Source organism: Balaenoptera borealis (genome assembly GCF_965194805.1).
Source record: "Balaenoptera borealis genome assembly, chromosome: 1".
In the NCBI taxonomy this organism is placed as follows: domain Eukaryota; kingdom Metazoa; phylum Chordata; class Mammalia; order Artiodactyla; family Balaenopteridae; genus Balaenoptera; species Balaenoptera borealis.
In genome coordinates this window covers 63,966,519-63,986,058 of record NC_138860.1, presented here as the reverse complement: position 1 = coordinate 63,986,058, position 19,540 = coordinate 63,966,519, and the positions used below count along the sequence as shown (strand labels likewise).

At 44.3% G+C, this 19,540-nt stretch overlaps 1 protein-coding gene across 2 annotated transcripts in view; it reads right to left on the bottom strand.

Annotated features, from left to right (window-relative positions):
• Positions 1 to 1,229: 1,229 nt before the first annotated feature.
• FAM78B (family with sequence similarity 78 member B) overlaps positions 1,230 to 19,540 on the bottom strand; it is a 109,595-nt gene continuing 91,284 nt past the window's right edge. The window contains exons 2-3 of one of the 2 annotated variants that reach the window (XR_014235871.1): positions 17,808 to 18,733; positions 1,230 to 8,671 (exon numbers count right to left, since the gene is read on the bottom strand). Coding sequence is in view for 1 of the 2 variants with exons in the window: in XM_082361057.1 (XP_082217183.1) it covers positions 18,211 to 18,733 (523 nt within the window). In the remaining variant the exon portion in view is untranslated. Of the gene's footprint in view, positions 18,734 to 19,540 lie in introns of both variants that reach the window. The other variant, XM_082361057.1, reaches the window with a different exon arrangement.

The window sequence follows — 19,540 nt, the reverse complement described above, 5'->3', positions numbered from 1 at the left end:
TGTTTGCTGCTGCCAGATGGACCCCTCTATCTGGGATGGGAGAGGGATGTTAGGAAGAGAAGAAAAATTCTCCACCAGATACCATTTTTAACTCGCTCAGAAATTTAACTAGGGATCTCTACAGCTTCAGTTGGAGCCCATTTCTCTTTGTCTTTCCTCAGTGAAAGGAAAATAATTGGTTCCCATCATCTTCAATGTAGATAATCTCACTAGAGTGAACAATTGCTACACCACAGATTGGGCTGTGGGGCTGAGACAAAGGCAAATTCCAGAATTTTGCAGATAGATTTGATTTATTTTGTGTCTCTGTCTCATCTGTGACATGAATTTTCGGTTTGAAAACTATGATCATCATGATTTTAACTTTTCCCACATCCTTTTTATTTCTTCCCAAAGTTCTTTTATCATCTATCTTGGTTCATTCTCTGTTCTTACACATGAACATGAGATTTGCCTACTTCCTTCGTCTTGAACCTGGGCTCATCAAGGTTTCTCTGTCTTTTGGGTGGTTTTATCCAACTTCGCTTGGAATCTTGATGGTAGGAGCTGCAGAAGCAGGGTGAGGATGCTTTTTATACATCCTCCAGGCTGGGAGGGTGGATGGAGAGGTTACTGTCTTTCCTAGTTGCTCTAAAGCCTCCCACCCTGACCACGGGGAGAAGAAAGCAGGCAACATTTGGCAGCTCTATAAAGGTGCACTTTATTTTTGTAGAACTTTCAAATTTTTTCCCGAGGGCAAGTACATTCCCTTTGTAGAAGCACAGGGATTGGGCAGTTATATTTAAGAACCATTTCAGAAAATAGAGTATGCCTCTTGTCTTAGTTTGGGTTGCTGTAACAAGAACACCATAAACTGGATTGCTTAAATAACCACGAACATTTATTTCTCACAGTTCTGGAGGCTGGAAACCCAAGATCAGGGTACCAGCATGATTGGGTTCTAGTGAGGGCCCTCTTCCTGGTTTCTTCAGATGGGGGATGGTAGGGGGGAGAGAGAGAACAAGCTGGGATCTTTTCATGAAGGGTACCAAACCCATCATGGAGGTTCCTCCCGCACACAACCTCATCCAAACCTAATTACCTCCCAAAGACCCCATGTCCAAATACCATCACTTTGGGGATTAAGGCTTCAACATATGAATTTGGGGGGGTACACAAATATCCAGTTCGTAGCACCTCTCCTCCTGTAGCTTGCATCTTCTAAGCTTTCACAGAAGCCATATTCAGTCTTTTTTTCTTTTTAAAGAAGTTTTAATTAATTAATTAATTTCTTTATGGCTGTGTTGGGTCTTCGTTTCTGTGCGAGGGCTTTCTCTAGTTGTGGCAAGCGGGGGCCACTCTTCATCGCGGTGTGTGGGCCTCTCACTATCGCGGCCTCTCTTGTTGCGGAGCACAGGCTCCAGACGCGCAGGCTCAGCAATTGTGGCTCACGGGCCTAGTCGCTTCGCGGCATGTGGGATCCTCCCAGACCAGGGCTCGAACCCGTGTCCCCTGCATTGGCAGGCAGATTCTCAACCACTGCACCACCAGGGAAGCCCGCCATATTCAGTCTTATTTCCTAGCTTAAACTAATGGGCTCAGTACCAGCTGCCTTTCAGGCCAATGTGACAGTTTTTTGTGTTCACTGGTGGGCATTCTCCAACTGCTGAGATGACAAAGTTAACAAAGGGGATGCAGAGGTCTGGAATAGGACAAGAAATCCAACTGGTTGCTCACAGCCACAACTGAACCCCTGGGATCTGTCACAGGAGTGTCCTTTTCTCCACACTGATGCTCTGAACTTCCTAACAAGGCCCGTGTACCAGTGCTTCTTCAATACGTTTAGTGTGATTATGCACCTGCTGTTACAGAGCACCTTTGAAGTGGGCTTGCTTTGAATTTACTTGAATCAGATAATTAGTTTACAGACAGAAAATATATACCGTTTTAATTTGTCCAACTTTAGTAAGAACTGCTTTGGGAGTTGTGTGCAGCATGCTATAAAAATAACTCCTTTTAATTATATTTATTTACTTAATGAATCACACAGATAGTAGGTAAGTGGAATGTTGAGGCAGCCTGCAGAGTTGCCCCAAAGCATCACATTTGTACCGTGCCTTACGATTTATAATGTAATTTCAAATCCAGTCTTATCTTACATTTGCAGGGAATTTTTCGAGGTTTTGTACACCTAGTAAGATACAATGCTGGATCTCAGTTTTGCATCTTCTGGCTTCATGTCTTGTGCCGTTTACAAATGCATTGAGAAAAATCACACAATGGAGTCAAGAGAGCCTTATTGGAGTTCTCACTCTGACGCTTAGTAGCCATGTGACCTAGGGAAGGTCACTTAACTTCTCTCAGCTGCAGTAAATGAAGTCCTCATAGGTTAAAATAGGAGACAATAAACCTGAGACTGCTTTGGAATGCATATAGTGTAGATCTCAAGCCTCACATGGAAAAGGATGCCTGTTAATGCAGAGATTAAATGGGGTGCCTGGAGAGGCCATAATTATTCATGTTGTTGTTATTAGTAAGTGCAATTGACAACTGCTTCTTTGTATATAGCCTACACAGAAATTCACCTGGAAGCAGATCTTCTAGAACTCTTGATCCCTCTTACCTGTTCTTTTTACCCCCTCCCATAGTACTTCTCACCATCTAACACACTATACAATTTCCTTATTTATTGTGCCTATTGTCTGTCTTTCCTCCCACCAGAATGGAAGCTCCAGGAGGGATGGACTTTTGTCTGTTTGGTTCATTGAGGAATGCCCGGCATCTAGAATGTAGTATCTGGCACATGTTGGTCACTTTATAAGTATTTGTTGAAATAAAAAATCTTTTTGCTCTGTGGGTCAATCCAGTGATTTCCTTCACTTATGCAAATGTGGGCTTTCAGGGAGGGGGCATGGAAGAAACGCAGCAACTTGCAAAGGTAACCTGGGCCTTTCTGTAAGGCAAAGAAAGCCAACTCCTCCTTCCCAGGCTGGAAGTTGGGATCTTCAGGGGGCCCAGAACCAGGCTAAGAGCAGGATGAGTTGAGATCGCTGACCCGGGGAGGAAAGGGCTCAGGTCGTCGGCCTGGGTATAATGCAGAGGTGTAGGAATTCGTCAGGAAGGTGATTTCAGCACACCGTAGGACTGATTCTGGAAGTGCCTCCAGTCCCAGCCCCACTGGCATCCTTTGAGAATAGAGACTGAGCAAAGCATGGTGCTCAAAGCTATATCAAGGGGACAGCTTGTGTCCTGGGCATCCTGGATGTCTTCCCTCAGGCAGTGGGCAGGGAAGGCAGGAGGAAGGCAGGGCAGGAACGGGTTAATGTGACCCTGTTCTTTCTGCTTGGTGTTTTGACTCTTTTTGGTATGAGTTCAGGATCCAGGGTCCCTGAGAAATGGGAGGGTGGGGGGGTGGGGAGCCTCAAGAAGGGACTGCTGAGCTCTCTGCTAACAGGACCTAAGAAAGTTCAAGTAATGAATTTGAAAAAGAAAAGAAAGACGACCATATTTATACTCCAAGTTGATTAAGTTGTGATGTTCTTTTCACAGAAATAGCAATAAATACATAGTTTTTGTTTGAATATTCTGTCTTTGCTCCCCCAAATCTCTTCTTTAAGTGTATGTGTATATAATTAGTTAGGTTTTAAAAAATCAAACACATCCCTGTTTCCTTTTCCAAACCATTACAGAGTTTAACATAGAACTTTACAGTTTTTTTTTAAGTGAAAAAGAAATACCACTTATAATTTCAGTTTGCCTCAACTGTCACTTACGTTCCCCAAACCTCATCTGTACATTTGAACTGTACAGATATCCCCCACTTTTTGTAAGTTTGCTTTATGAAACTTCATTTTTATGAAAGACCTACATTAGTACCTGTTTTTGCTGACGGAAAGAAATCTGAAGAAGATTTTTGCTTTGCAAGGTGAAAAGCGAAAGTTCAGTGTTTCTTTTGCAGGAGCCCTTATAGAGGCAGCAGGCATCTGGAGCAGTGACAGTGGCCCTGCGAAGCTCCTTCCCCAGGAATTACACTCAGCGTCTTAGCACCAAGCCGCCATGGCTTTGACTTGTGTCTGTGAGCATCTGTGCTTTGTCTCAATTTGTTTTGTGCATCCGTTAGCAAGATGTGTCCTGAGGTAATTGCTTCTTTGCTTTACACCACTTGGGTTAATGCAAGGTTTTATCGGATAGTGGGGGAGACCTGTATATATACATGCATTCACACTTGGTGTGTTCAGCCAGCACCAACGCATGGTTTATTTCTTAAAATAAATGAACTGGGAAAAAAGTGCAAATTGCCCTTTCCCAGAGAGTGTACCTCAGATCACACTTTCTAATGGAGAAGATGTGGAAATTCCTTGCCTAAAATGTGTCTACAAAGCTGCTTCCCATAGAATTGAGCATGTGTTGCTTGGCTGAGTTGGTGAAGGTTGGGGATGTCTTAGATTATAAATACATATGCTTAAAAATATACCCCCCTCACCTCATGACATGTATGATAGAGAAATTTTTTTTTCCAAGAGTGGAAACCACTATTTACCACTCTCTATTTCAGTATCTGGGTCTCCTTTCTTGCTTTACCTCTTTTGAGTGGTGGTGGTGGTGTGTATGTGTGTGTGTGTGTGTGAATGTGAGAGAGAGACAGAGACAGAGAGAGAGAAAGAGAATGAAAGAGAGAGGAGAGAGAGAGAATATGAACTAGTGACTCTCAGCCCTCTTAGAACTGCTGATCCCACAGAATGGTCACATCTCTTATTTAAAATAGCCATGACAGATTTGAATAATAGGTGCAGTAGAGAGAACAGCTGGTACCTAGAGGACACCAGGCACTTAACAGTCAGGCACTGGCTTCCAAAGCAGAAAAGCAGGTCGGGGTGAGGCGGTCAGGAGAGGCAGGGGGCAGGGTTCTGATGGACTGGGTCCCCAGTTCCTCCTACCTCCATCGGGTTTTCAGAATACAAGTACAGGTCAAGAGCTCCATCCCCACTATACTTCCCACTCTTGCCTAACTGTGGTCTAATCATTTAAAAATGCAGCTCTGTGGGAGAGAAGGCAATATCCCGAAGACTTAACTGCTTTCGGGAGCTCAGACTCTTCCAAATATCTTGTTTTAGTCTGACCTTGGGTAGCAAGTGTTAAGCTAAAGGAAAATCATTTAGCAAAAGCAAAGCAGAAACTGATCAAAGGGTGCTCTAGGGAGGAGTGGAGGTGGGGAGAGGATGGAAGGGCAAGATTTGCCCTCTGTGTTTCTAGAATTTCTTCTTCCCCCAATTTCACAGCACTGAGTCACAGACTAAGATAGTGCATTATCAGGGAGAAGGATGAGGACCCCTTTCTGTTCCTTACTCAATGTCATCCAGCTTCTTTCTCATCTGAGACTTGCCTTCTGGACCAACAATGATTGCAGCGCTCTGCCTTAGTCTGCAAGTTTTCCTAGCTGGGCAGGACTCCTGCATCTGCCTTCAGTATGTCCCTGGGGCCTTCCCTGGGCTTTTTGGAAAACCAGGCACTGCATCTTTAAGGACCAAATTAAAAAGAAAAGAGACGTTGTTGTTGTTGTTGAATACATACTGTATTTAACATTTTTTTTAATCCCAGAGAAGTGAAATGCAACATCTGTTTGAGTTTATGTAACATCCAAAGACTGACGACTCAGAATTTCCTAATTAAAGTCATTTTTAAGGCACTCTGCAGAGCCAGCTTTCATCTCTTCCTTCGTTGGGTTTTTCTCCAAACTGTAGCAGAATACCTGGGTTCTCTTTCTTCAAAGTGATACACACATGCTCATGCTTTTAACCTGCTCTTTGTCCGGATGACACCGAAAAACAGCACAATTCCAATTGGGAAACAGGAAAGGAAGGAAATACATGTGGGGAGATGTGTGAGGAGAGCGCGGAGAGAACATCCAAGTCTATGATGTGGTAGGAGAAGAAAAGAGAAGGAGCAGAAGGGAAATGGAACAGGGTAGCGTGGGCCAGATGGCTGGCGGCCGGTGAAAAATAGGCTACATTTCCCAGTGAGGTTTCAATTAATTTAGCTGGTTCCTTTTTTTTTTTTTTTTTTTTCATTTTTAAACATAGGGAAAGTATAGGAGAGGTGTCTCAAAATTATGGAAAGTGTATATAGGTTAAGTGCGCTTGCTTGTGCTCATGCATTGATGAAGGTTTGATTTTAGAGATAGGTATGATTTGAGGGGTTGTAAAACGTCCCCCTCTGATAAAAAATAATCTCCCCTACTGGCCCACTACTGTGCCTGAAATTCCCACCATGAGGGCCACTCTTTCAGATTAAGGCATTATCTGTAGCCCCTATTAAAACATAATTGTCATCTGGGAGGGGTAACACTCAACTCTTTAGCACCCACTGACTGAACTGTCTGTCACCTATCAGAGAGCAGGACCCTGAGAGATGGGACGTAGGGCAGGGACATTCTGACTAGTTGGGAAACAAGGCTTGGTGATATGGGATACAGGAGAGGGACCAGCTGGGCAGCTGAGGGTGTACTTGACATAGTAGTTGCCCCGGGAGGTTACTTGGGGGCAAGAGAGTAACCTTTGAGGGCGATGGGGTAGCAAAAACAACTCTTCCCACATCACAGGTTTCCCTAGGCTGTGTGTGTGTGTGTGTGTGTGTGTGTGTGTGTGTGTGTGTGTGTGTGTGGTGTGTCTAACAGTTTGTAGATATTACAACATTCTGTGTATATATCCAATATAGAATTCACTTGGGTCTATTATGAATGTAGTATATCTCTATGATTTGTATATAGTGTGTGCACATGTGTACACACACACACACATATTTACTCACACTCAGCAGTGGAGATCGTGTAAGTGTGAAATGTGAGGTGTCTCTTCTTAGCCATCTGGGGTATGGATGGTCCAATTCTTGGGGAAAGGACTGGCGTGGGGCAATGTGACTCCTTTCTCTGTTATCAGCAGACCTGCGTTCAATTCAGGTGGCTCTGCAGAAATGGCCGAGGCTTGGGTTGTAAAGACTGGGCACGGGCCTTCCCATCTGGGTTGGGATTTGGAGAATAAATGTCTCCAGCTTTGGAGTTTGGGAGCCTGGGGGAAGGGCAAGTAGAGAAAGAATCTGGGAAAGGGTAGGTTTCTGCTCTGAGAAAAGCTGGAAGTTGTCTGAGAGCAGCCCCCAGGCTGGGTGCAGGTACCAGCCTCTATGTACAACTGGAGGGACCTGCCAGCTCTCCAGGGATCTGCTCAGGTTGGTTGACCTGATGGGGAAAGTTCAGTGGGAAGGGTCAGAGATGGGGAAGGTTCAGGGCTGGAGGAATGGGAAGAGAACTCATCATTCCTCAATGGCCTTTTCCTATTCTTGGTGCTGAAGAAAGCTTGGGAAATAAAGGATGAAGGATGTGGGTGGTGGGAAGAAGCAAAGGAGAGAAGACACTAGAAGTGCTTCTCAACTCTAGTCTCACGTTAGAATCCTCTGCATAACCTTTTAAAAATATCAGGACCAGGCTACCCCCAGAGATTCTGCTGGAATGAGCTGGGGAGGGGACCAGAACTGGGTTTTCTGTAAGCTCCTCAGGTGTCTCTAATGTGCATGTGGCATTAGTTAAGAAGACAGTACCAGAGCAATTGAGGAGTCTAGTTCTGAGATGGTCAGGCTGGAGCTGAGTGGCTAGTCCCCGTCATGCACATGAAGAAGGAGAAGGGGAGGACTGATCCGAGGGGGTAGGGGTAGGGGCTTCTGAGAGCTTCTATTTGGACAGTCAAGCCTCTGCTGATGTGTGTGGCTTTACAGCCTCACTAGCTGGTGGTTTCTAACCCCACTTCTGGTTAAAATCTGCTTGAGGTGGAGGTGTTTGGGCAGAGGGAGAGAATTTCCCCCCCTGTTTTCTGTCATTTAAAAGAGGAATAATTCACTGTGCCCCTTGGGGCCAAGAAGACAAATTCTGGGACTGGCTGCCTCAAAGATGGGAGTAGATTTTCTGCTGTATAATAAATACATATTTCATAAATAAATAAATCAATAAGCAAGGCAATAAATAAAATAATGCACACAGTTTTTGCCTTCTTAGGGTGGTTCTCCCCTCACCCCCCGATCCTAGTGACATACACTTTGCCCTTGGTTACCCGAAGGTACCCAGCCTGGCCATGTAGGGGAAATAAGACTGCTTTGGCCCTGGCTCTCCAAGGATCAGAGAAATCTAGAGAGAGTATTAACACTGGCCACCCATGTGGAGAAGGGAGAAAGAGGGGAGATACGTACTCCCTCTGTTTTTCACCCAAAAGTGTAGGGAGGGCAGGCAGGTTTGGGAACCAACGCTGGAACATTTTAGGTATCTGAAGTCCAAGCTGACCAGTGCTTCATCCCAGCTTCACTTAGAGGGATGGGCATGGACTTGAGATCTGGATGGACCCACACTTTCCACACAAAAAGATACAGCAGGCACAACTCCCACTTTAACACAGCTCCCCAGGAGCCAACCAGCCAGCCAGTTAGCCCATGGAGACTGCTGCATGGCGCGTGGTGGGGTGGGAGGGGGTACAGGTCATGGGATGAGGGGATGGGAGGATGGCGAGGAGACAGGTAGGATGGCACCCATTTTAATGGGAAATCAGCTGTCCAGGGCTTCAGCTTCTGGAGCCACCAGCCATCGCTCATTTCGTCCTCTTTAGTCTCTGCCATGTGGTTCTGCTCCTGGGTGTGCCTTGTCCTACTAGGTGACCTGTATGTGGACATGGAGACATGTAAATAAAATGGGCATTAAGACAGTGACCAAAGAATGCCATTCCTTAAAAGAAGATGTTCATAATCTGGGCTCCATAAATAGATTGCAAGGGGACAACGACCCTGAGATTTTTATGCAAAATTATCGGTACTTATTTACATATGCATTGCTCTGTCAAGATGGTCAATAGCATTTATGTGGTTCTTTAAAAATGATTAAAAACTAAAATAATATTAAGGGATTCTAGATCGTTTACAGAGGTAACCCATCAGCAAGGCACAAAAGGATCTACAGAAATGGGTGGGAATTCCAGACCCTCCATGGCCTTGGTTCTCAGCATCCAAAGGCACAAGGTAATTTGCAAGAATCGCTGATTCACCAGAACCCTATGGCTCACCCAGTATACCTGTGCATGGCCACATATTCCAACTGTGCTAAAACTTTTTGAATATGCCTGTATTATTCAACTTGAAGTTGTCAATCAGTTTTTCTTTAAAAAAAGAAAAAAATTTGCCACTATTTTTTGGGGTACTTGTATATATTGCTTCATGTATTAGTGGTGGTCCTAAAGAAGAAGTGGTGAACTGAATTTTTAAAATAAAAGGGTATTTTTGAACGTATGAAAGGAGTTGCTCTGAGGTAAATCCAAGCATTGGGCATCTTCCTCTTTCTTCCCTGATCATTTCTGTATGCTTTGTATCGTTGGATTATTGACATGCTGGGTTTGCTTACAGGGATGTACTGCTATATGGCATAACTAGTTTTTATGATTCTAAATGAACACTGTTGCATTTTCAAATTTTATGCATGGTTTCAGTTTCAGAAAGAAACCAAATTCCAAGTTCTTGTAGAGATGGTCAAATAAACTTGTTCCAATTGTTTGAAGTTTGCAGACAACCCCATTATACATGCAAATGGGGACTTAGTAGCCTAGAAGCCATTCTAGAAACTGTCCCTCCCTACACCTTGTGCTCTGGAATAGCTACCATGCTGTAGTGCCAATGAATGCCAGTTCCTCTTCCTGCAGTGAGCGATTGGTCAGAGGCACTGATCGTGCTAGGCTCTGCCAGCCCTTGATGTCGCGCATGGCACAGAGTGAAAGACATGGTGGGTGACGGGGGAGAGTAAAGTACCAAGTGGGTACAGGTGTGCAGAGGCTTTGAGACAACCTCGGAGTCTCTCTGTTGCTGATGGACCACACTGCCTGTGTGCAGAAGTCATATCATCATGATGACTGCTTTACATGACTATTATATTCATTATCATATTATTCATATTATATTAATTATACAATAAAGATGCCTTTGGGTTAGCATAATTTTTGTACAAAAAATATTTTAACTGCATGGTCGAGTTCTGTCTACCAGTTTTCCCCAAGGCAAGGCACAAGAAGGTCAGAGCTCTATGTCAGTGTGCTCCCACAAGCCTAAAACCTTTAAAGGGGTGACTGTGGCACTGAGGACAGGTCTTCTTCCCATTTCACAGATGGAAAAGTGCAGGTGATCTGCATGAGAGGACCTGCATAATAAAGTCAATTCAAAAATCAGGCCTCAGGGGTCTCAGATTTCCTGGTCCACTAGACCCTCCTGAGCATTTGAAATAGGCTTGGGAGATGCTTCCTTCTTTACTGAAGAGGAAAAGACATTGTTTTGGCTGCAGAAAGTTTGGAATCCAGGTGAATTTAGAGTTGCTTATTCTCTCATAAGAAATGCCACATTTCCTTTCTGATAAACATGCCCAAAGAAGGAATTTCTCTTTTTTGATTTTGTGAGTGGCTCTTAGGAACAGGTATTTTCTTGCTGTTTCAGAAGACCCATGAAATTCTCCAGGTGAGATAGTAGATGAGTCTTTAGTCCCTGATGTGTGTGTGTGTGTGTGTGTGTGTGTGTGTGTATACACATGCATGCATGTGTACTGTGCATGAAGAGGTAAGTGAGGTAGCGCCTCAGTCCCTGTTCATCTGATATGCATATGCAGAGTCCTTCTTTCTTTCCTAATTAATTAGAAGTAATAGCTTTCTAGGGTTTCTGGTACGTGAGGGAATGAAGTGGGAAATAATCTAATTGGCTGTCTTGCTTTCAAAGCCCAGTTTAATGAAATAGTTCTTAGCCTGAAGTGCATGTATTATCTTTCCTGTTATTTTTCCAATTAATGTTTCATTGGATCACGTCTGTGTGGAATATTCTAATTGGTTTGAAGGGTGGGGGTGATGGGACGAGAGCAGATGGAGAGAGAACCAGCTGTTCCCTTCATCATCGGAGCCGTGTATGTACTGATGTGGCTGTAGGTTTTCCCCAGTGCGTTTCTTTGGAAGCGCTCAAAGAGCTCAAAGAGCTTGACAGAGTGCTGCCTTGTCACCTTTGCCATCCTCATTGAGCTCTTGGGCCAGACAGGCTGACTAAGGGAGCACTTGCCAAGATTCTGGGCTTCCTTTTGTGATGTATGACTCCAAAGGGGAAAATGAGTGGCTTCCAAAGTTTCCTGTGGGCACTGTCTACCTGCAGACTCTGTTTAGCCTGGAACATAGGAGACACCCCCTACAAATACTTGTAAGAGTGAGTGTCCAGAGGGGTCTCACAACACCCTCCCATATCTGCTCTTCTTGTGAAGAGAACAATGCATAGAACATGGCACGAAGCAGGGCTGGGGCTGGGGCTGGGGTGAGGCAAGCCAGGTGCCGAGGGCACACACTGAAGGGAGCTCCCTCTCAGCAGATACAGAATCACAGCTCGCAAACAGGAGTTGGCACCTTCTTAGATTTTCCAGCCCAGGCACCTTGGTTGGTTCACGCTAGTCCCGGGTCTGGCCTGAAGCAAAGCATTCTGTCCTCCCTCCTGTCTCCTCCCTGCTCCTAGTGATGCTGGGTCTCAGCCAGCCTGAGATCAGCCCCAGACTCAGCCATCTCTCCCTTCAAATGCTTCACGTGCACTATCAGAGCCCCTCACGATCTCCAGGGAGGTTTGACTGCAGCTGGGCTGCTGCTCTGTGTCTTGGTCTTCTCCCCTCACTGCTGTAATTCGAATGTCTATATTCCCTTCTCCCGGGCATTTCTGACCCAGCATTCAGCTGTTTTAAGGGTCAGGCCACGTTTTCTGGGTTAGTGAAGGACAAATAGGAGCCCGGAGGCAGAGAAGAGCCTCCTTTGCAAGGCCACACCTGGCCTGCTACCCAAAGGCCTGTTTTCACATTTGTCTTGGTGAGAAGAGATAGTAGGCTCTCTTCAGGACCACTCTCCAGCTGGGCAAAATTACCTTTCTCCCCAGATAGTCTGTGGTGGGGCCCACCTGGCAGTGAGGCACAGATTGGGGTTTGGGGCAGGGAGACTTGGGAAGTAGCCCTGAAGCAGGCTATGTGGCTGGTCCAGATGGGGCCATGTGGAATAGGGCTATAGCAGGCAAGGCCGGCAGAGAGAGGGGCCATGGCCAAATATGCCTCCACGGTGGTGAGACAGCTTGGGGGTGGAGGCAGCGTTGGAAGAAGTATTTCCTCCTTTTATGTGCACCCATGTGACCAAATCTGTAATGTTACCTACAAACTGTGGCATCCCAGCCAAGATTTGGGGCATCAAAAACCGTCTAGGGACAGACAGGCCAGTGGAGACCCACATAAAATTATATATACATATAATGATAATAATTTTTCCCTCTGTATCTCTTGCCTGAGCCAGTGACAGGAAAAACATAGCTGTCCCTGGCTGGCTTCTCCAGGAGGCTTAAACTAGGCAAATTGTGCTGGGATTTCAAGTCCGGCCCAGATCTGATCAACCTCTTTTCCTTTCCAAAAGACAAGGAACTCTTGGAATTCCAGTTATAAATTCTGCTCAGAGCTGCTTTCTACAGGGCTATGCAGTGGTCTCCTTTCTTTTCTTGACTGCCAGGGTCCAGTTCTCTCCATCAAGGTGTCTGGGGGCAGGGGGAGCTCAAAAACCCCACCTTCCCCCAAGGCCATGCCTCCCTTGGCAGGGACAGTGGGTTTCCCTGAGATGGTCTTGGGCTTCCAATTCGATGGCACCTGAGGACCTGCAACTAACCCTGGGCCCCATGATTCTACTGTAGTGACAAAACCTTACATCAGGCAGCACTTTAGACATTTTGGAGTGTTTCCAGACATCATCCTGCTGTGTCTTCCTGACTATAATGTTGGCTGGGCTGTATTAGTGGCTCAGTTAACAAAGGAGAAAACTGAGGCTGAGATGAATTACGTGATTTGCTAAAGGTCTAGTTCATCAGCTGCGTTTAGAAAATTCAAGTCATGCTGAGGTCTTGGGCTCTGGCCTCCTGTCTCAGAGTACTCTTCCAAGGTGGAAGAGGAGAGAAATCACCTGAGAGCACAGACCCTGAGACAGCTGAACCCAGACTCTTCAGGACAGCTTATTCTGTCTGGACAAAGTGCATCCGGAGATCAATTAGGGTGACCCTGCAAAGACTCCCTCTGCTAGTCAGTCAGCCCTGCCTGAGGAATAGCAGTGGCTGGACAGGCAGAGAAGGATGACTGCATTTAACTAGGGAGAAAATGCTCTGTGAGAACGGAGTAAAAGTGTGGTGCCAGAAGACTGCAATCCAAATCTTAAGAGCACCACTGATATTAGTGTGACCTTGGACAGGTCACTTGACTTTCAAATCCCTCGTCAGTAAAGTGGGGATATAAAGCAGACCTTATAAGATTGTTGAGAATCAAATGACAAAATTTTTGTGTCTGTGCTATGCAAACTGCAACATACTAATCAAATGGGAGTTATTGTTAGTAATAACAATAAGAAGAGAAAGATTAGACCAATACTAAGATTTTTTATCTTGAATAGAGATGTTTTTTACTCCACACAAAGGAAGGTAAAAACCCTTTGTAAACTGTAAAGCACTGCAGACCTCAAAAGAATTATTAGGAGGACTGAGGTTAGTTAGTGATGGGATCCATCATGGGAGGGGGCATGGCTGACCAAGGTGAGCGACAGCACTCCATCTCCCTAGAGGCATTCCTATAAGAGTGTTTAAGGATGGCCAAACAACCTTGGCTGTCCTCTGGCCACTGAGCTGGCAACTCTTCTGAAGGCCTTCCATAGGCAGATGTCCTACCAGGGAAACTGGAACCAGATGTACTCAAGATCTCAGAACAAATTAGTGACAATAAGACTCTGGGGTAAAAATATCTCTGGGCACCGAGCTTGCTCACTCCACTCCCTTTCTATCTAAGGATCTTTTAGGCTTAATTATAGAGTTCAGGCGTTCATTGGGGTTTTAATTAATTTTCTTTTCAGCTTGAAGCATGTGTGAGTGTAGCGGGTCTGTGTGTGTGTGTGTGTGTGTGTTTACATCTTTCTTTGCAACTCAGTCGGGAGCTGGCTCTGGCAATGTTTAATTGTGCCCTCAGTTCTAGCAAGAATGTTCAAGGTGCCAACCGGAGCTTGGAAAGCCATTGTTTCCAATGCCTCTGCCCCACATGCTGCTCCTGACGCACTGAGGGATGGCGGGTGGCAGGGCCTTGCTCAGCTGGGACCTCAGCTGTGGGATGCATGCTTTCCTCCTCCTTTTGTGCTCATGGTGTTTCAGGGATTCTCAGACCAGGAGAGCAGATTTCCTACTCCACTAATTACCAGTACTGTGTTAAGAGATGCCGAGTGACAGCCAGCTCACCCACACTGCAGCCCCCGACAGGCTTTTTTCTGGGCAAATCTCCCTGGGGATTACACAGTTTTCTGCATAAGAAAACAGTGTTTCTTCTCCTATTTTAATATGTCCACTTAGTAGACTGGTAGGGACTACATGACTATGTGGGTGAAAGTGACTTGCTTTCTCCTTTCCTTCGTTCTCTTTTGTGCTCTCTAGGCAGGGAACAACGCGGGAGGCACCACAGTATATAGTGTAATAGCATGGGATTTGGAGCCAAGTGGCTCAGTTTGAATCCTAACTCATGACATTTGCTATTTGTGTGCCTATGGATAAGTCACTTAACCCCTTTGGATCTCAATTTATTGTCTGTAAAAAGGGGATAATAATAGCAATATCAACAACAATATTACACTCATAAGACTGTCTGGGGATAAGAAAATGCATGTGGAAGCCTTTTGTAAAATACTCCATAAATTGTAGTTCTTTTATTTTACTGCTCAGAACTACTGCTGAGAACATGATTTTGACCTGTGAGATATTCCTAGCACCAGGCAAGAGGGAGTTGCAAAAAGGCCCATGGAAGGGGAGGCAGAGAAGGAACTCGCCTCTAACCTTCCCAGGTGCTGTGGACCAAAGCAATGAACTGGGAATGTAGGATGCTGCAAAGGGCCCAGATTAAGATTTCAATCTCAGAACAGCTTGCATAGATAAAAGGAAACCAGGAACATTCATTTTTTTGAACATACTTGTGACAAGGATTTCCCCCTATTCTTTAAAGGGTGGATTCAGTTGTCTCTAGTGCTAAAAGGGTGAATGGCTCAAGGATGGTGACAATGCTTTGGCTGGAGACAAGGGGAAAACTGTGGGTCTTAGGTAAGTGTGACCATGCTGTGATATGAGATATGGGAGACCCAGGGTCTTCTCTTGGCTCTGCTGCTAATTATGACCCCTTGAATGATGTGACCCTGAATAGATGAGCTAATATAGCTCGACCTCAATTTCCTTGAGATCATGGAATAAAAAAATCTCAAAGGTGACTAAAGAATCTATGACCTAATGAAATGCTCTTTTCCACACAGGAATTAAAAACTCTTGTGCCAACTGTTGTGTGTATATGTATTTGGAATCCAAATATAGTACTAAGACCACCCAACTAAAACCTAATCAAGGCACCACAGGAGCCCCTTTAAGCTGATGGTATCTGGCATCAGACCCAGGGACTGTCAGGGGAAGAAAGGCCTCATGGGAGGATAGAGGTGACCCCAACCGAGATTTCAAGGTGAATTCTCTCTTGTTGGAGAGTTTCATTTGGCAATATCCCGATTAGCTGAAAGGTAATGATCTAAGGATGACAGAAAGAAAAGGGATCATTTCCTTGTAAAGCAACTATAACTTTAAAATAATAGGCTACAGGGCAATAGCGCATTCTGCCAGGCTGATTTCAGAATTGAGAGACCCAACTATGGAGTTCACAACAGTATCACTGACAATAATCAAAATGTATATTTGCACAGTGCCTTTAACTTTCATAAGCACTTTCCCATCTACTTTTCTCATTTTTGTTGTTACATAATTTTCCAGAAAACTTGTGGGAGGTCATTTCTTTTAAAACTCTGAAAAGTGTGAGTTTTCAGTAGGAACAAGTCTAGCTAAGTATGTAGCACCTTGCTTTATAAATACAATAAAAGTTATGCTATAAACATAACTGTGTAAGTAATATCTTATTTTAATGGGCAGAAATCTTGTGTAGTATTTTGCAATGTAAAAAATCCTTCCTCTTTAACCTTCTGTTTGTTACAATTTTAGATTTTTAAATATCAGTTTTTCTTAAAGCAGGGCCAACAGGGATTGGATTTCAGGATAAGTATCCACACTCCAGAATTCCATAAGGGTAGCATCTAATTCAATCACAGGGAGAGAGTCCTGTTTCTGACATCAGCATGGAAATTAAGCAGTTTTATATTTAAACCATGGAGCTCTCTGGGACTACCTCTCCCATAAAATAAGGAGGCATAACATGGGAAGGGACAGAGGAATCCAAATGTAATAGCTGAATTATTTCTAAATGGAATGTCTCCAGGTCTTCTGTGAGTCACCGATGTGTCATTAATGTGGTGTTATAAATAGCTCAGCTTGCCATCAATAACTGATCTATAAGAGAGTAGCTGTTGGTTGGAGTGTGAGATTAACACTGCATAATTTGGAGTGGATCTGTTAACCCTCTCATGTAAATAAGCACCATCTCCTGGGACCTGAAGTGACCTGAAATAAATTAGACTGAATTGCATTTTTAATAAAAGTAATAAACAAGTCCTCCTGTTTTTTCTTCTCCATTTTCAAACTCTGATAAAAGACAGGTCACTGGAGCCAACCATGGGATTGTAATAATTGTGTTGAATTGTAACTCTCTCATCTCTGAAATTAGGCTGGCAGTATCCACCCATAAAATCCACGATGATATTACGAGAGTTTTATAATTATTTTGCATGGGGGGGGGCTTGAACAAGGATCTATCTATCTATCATCTATCTATCTATCTATCTATCTATCTGTCATCTATCTATCTATCAATCAAAATTAGCACTATGGAGAATAAAAGGAAAAGCTCTTTTTGTAGTGATTTAAAAGCTCTTTCTGTGGTGATCCATATGGTAAAGACTGGATACTTTTAAAAGTTTATATTGGCCTGACTGAAGATCTCAGCAATACAGGTTTGCTTACTGTGAGTAACTCAGATTTTCATTAAGAGTCTGAAGTTAAGACTTATGAAGCACTTTCTCACAAATGCTCAAGCAGTTAGAGTTGAGCTTCTGTGAAACTGAGCTAAAATAAACATATATAGGTACACAGTATATGTACTGGGTATGCATCAAGGCTATAAGCACACATACAGGTACAGCTGGCAAATCTGCTAGTAATTATGCTGTATATATCCTGGCATGTGTGCTTGCATGTGTGAATGTGTAACAGTAAAAATACTATTCTTACTTGTAAAAATGTTCTTGAAACTCTACATGGGTTCATGGCTTACAAACAATTATCTTTTTGTAAATTTAGGGCTGGTAATGGGAACAGAATAAGCAGCTGTAAACAAAATCACGTTTCGGGCTTCACTAAAAACATGGTGAAGGCCCCAAATATCACAGTTATTGCAGAATACAGAAACTATCTATCCAAATACTGTGATTGAGGATACTTTAAATAAGCAGTTTTTGGAAAGAGGTGGGTAGATGGAACCATTGAGAGTCACCATCAATTAGAACTACGGTCAGCAACTTGGACAGTTCCTAGGAGGCTCTCCCTCAGAATGGAACCAATATCATGTCTCCAGTTTTCTTAGCATTTCTTTCATTCCAGTGAGTGTGTTGACGATCTGATGATTAACTAAGACATGCACAGGTATTATTTTGCAATAACAAATTATTCCCTCCTCCTTCCATTGCCCATTCTCTTCACCACCTGACTTTCCTTCCACCCCTTTCCCCAGCACCCTCCAGTTGGGCAGTGGAACTGTATGTCTTACAAACACCTGGTGTGGATGTTTTCACTCCCACTTCTAATTGGTTGGGAAGCAGCATTTGCCACAGGCACTGTTTAATTTTGTTTCCATCCCCTGCATCTCACAGGAAAGAAATGGTCAATAGTTCAAAGAATCATCCTGGTCAGCTCCAAAATATGGCTACTTGCATGGTAATCACAGCAAGTCTGTCAAATAAGTGATTTCTTTATTCCTAAAAGGAAGGGATTTTTCCTAAGGATTATGGTTCTACCACCCAAGGAGCAGCTCTACTCTTCACAAGTGGCTGCAAAGGCTGGCAAACCACGAGGTCTGCTTTGGCTCAGAAACTCAGTTTGGCTCCTGCCACCCCTGGCAACCTCACTGTGTGTCTCAGTGGCGTGTGCTCCACACACAGTTAGGCCAGTCTGCTTCTACTTAGGAGGGATCACAACCAGAGGTGGCCCCCGCTTGGGCCTCCACATGAGGACCTGGGCATCGTTGGCATTGGGTTTCACTAGTGCGTTGGGGGGGATAGGTTCCATCCGGCTCAGGATCCGGGGCTGCTCCTGCTGAGTCCTGCCCACCAGCCGGGCCCGTTGCCCCAAGAGCTGAAGAGGGTCCACCTCAATGTCCACCCTCATCCTCCACTTGATAGTCTGCAGAATGATCTTCTCTTTCGTGGTGGTGTTCATGGCCACCAGCCAGGTAGTGAAACTTTGGTCCCTCTTGATCCTCGTAAGCAGTGGCACATTGCTGTCACTCACTGGCACTGCCCATGTCACACTGGGGTAGAAATTGTCATTCATGCTGACGGAGAACCTGGAGATCTTGTTGGTGGGGCCAACCAGGGTCACAGTTTCTGTGGTGTTCCCGTACCAAGGGTAGCTCACCCCATCTGAGTCACTGATGGCTTTTACTCTCCCTTCCCTCAAGTCAGGCAGTTCCCAGCTTGACCTGGCAAAGCAGAAGAGATGCACAAGAAAAGAAGAGGCTGAATGAATTTTTCAAAAGCTGGAGAGATGCCCACCACTTACTATCACAGTCAACTTGGGCAAAATGGGAAGTTCAGAGGGGAATTCAGGTCAAAAAGTTCTATGCTGTGCTGTTTTGGGATTAAATGAGAACAAATCAAAACAAAACAAAAATAAAAAAGCAATACCAGAACAAGTTAAATTAAGCCATAGCTGGTCCAACTGGAAGCAAAAATCTCAAAGAAGCATTTATGAGACCCACAAAGAGGCATCAATTAGCTGGAATGGTGCAATTGTAATGAACTACCTAGAGGCATTCAATTGCAAAAACCACTTTGTCAGGAAGTATGCGCATCTCTAAGGTTTGTTAAGAAAAGGTGGTGGTTGAAATCTGACATACTTGGAAGGAAGTATCAGGTGGAAAGGAGGGCAAAGGGAGGTAAGGTTAAAGGTTATACTGATTTCCTAGGAAATCAAAGTAGTAGAATATCTACTCAACAAAGAAAGTTGTTTAAATTCTAGTCATTGGCCAATCCAGCATTTAGAAAACAGACATAGAAACTGATAACACAGGAGATAATGGTCACCTTTAGGAAAACACCTCAATGTGCACGTTGTGCCATAGGCTGGCATACATAGTCTCTACTATGCTGTTCTCCCATCAACTTTAAGTCCAGCCTGGAAGTCTAATTGCTTAGTTTAGCAAACTTGCCATTCTGTGTACTTTGTTACTCCTGGCTGCTCCCAACCTTGAACAGAGGGAAGGAGGAGAATATGTGCCCTACTCTTA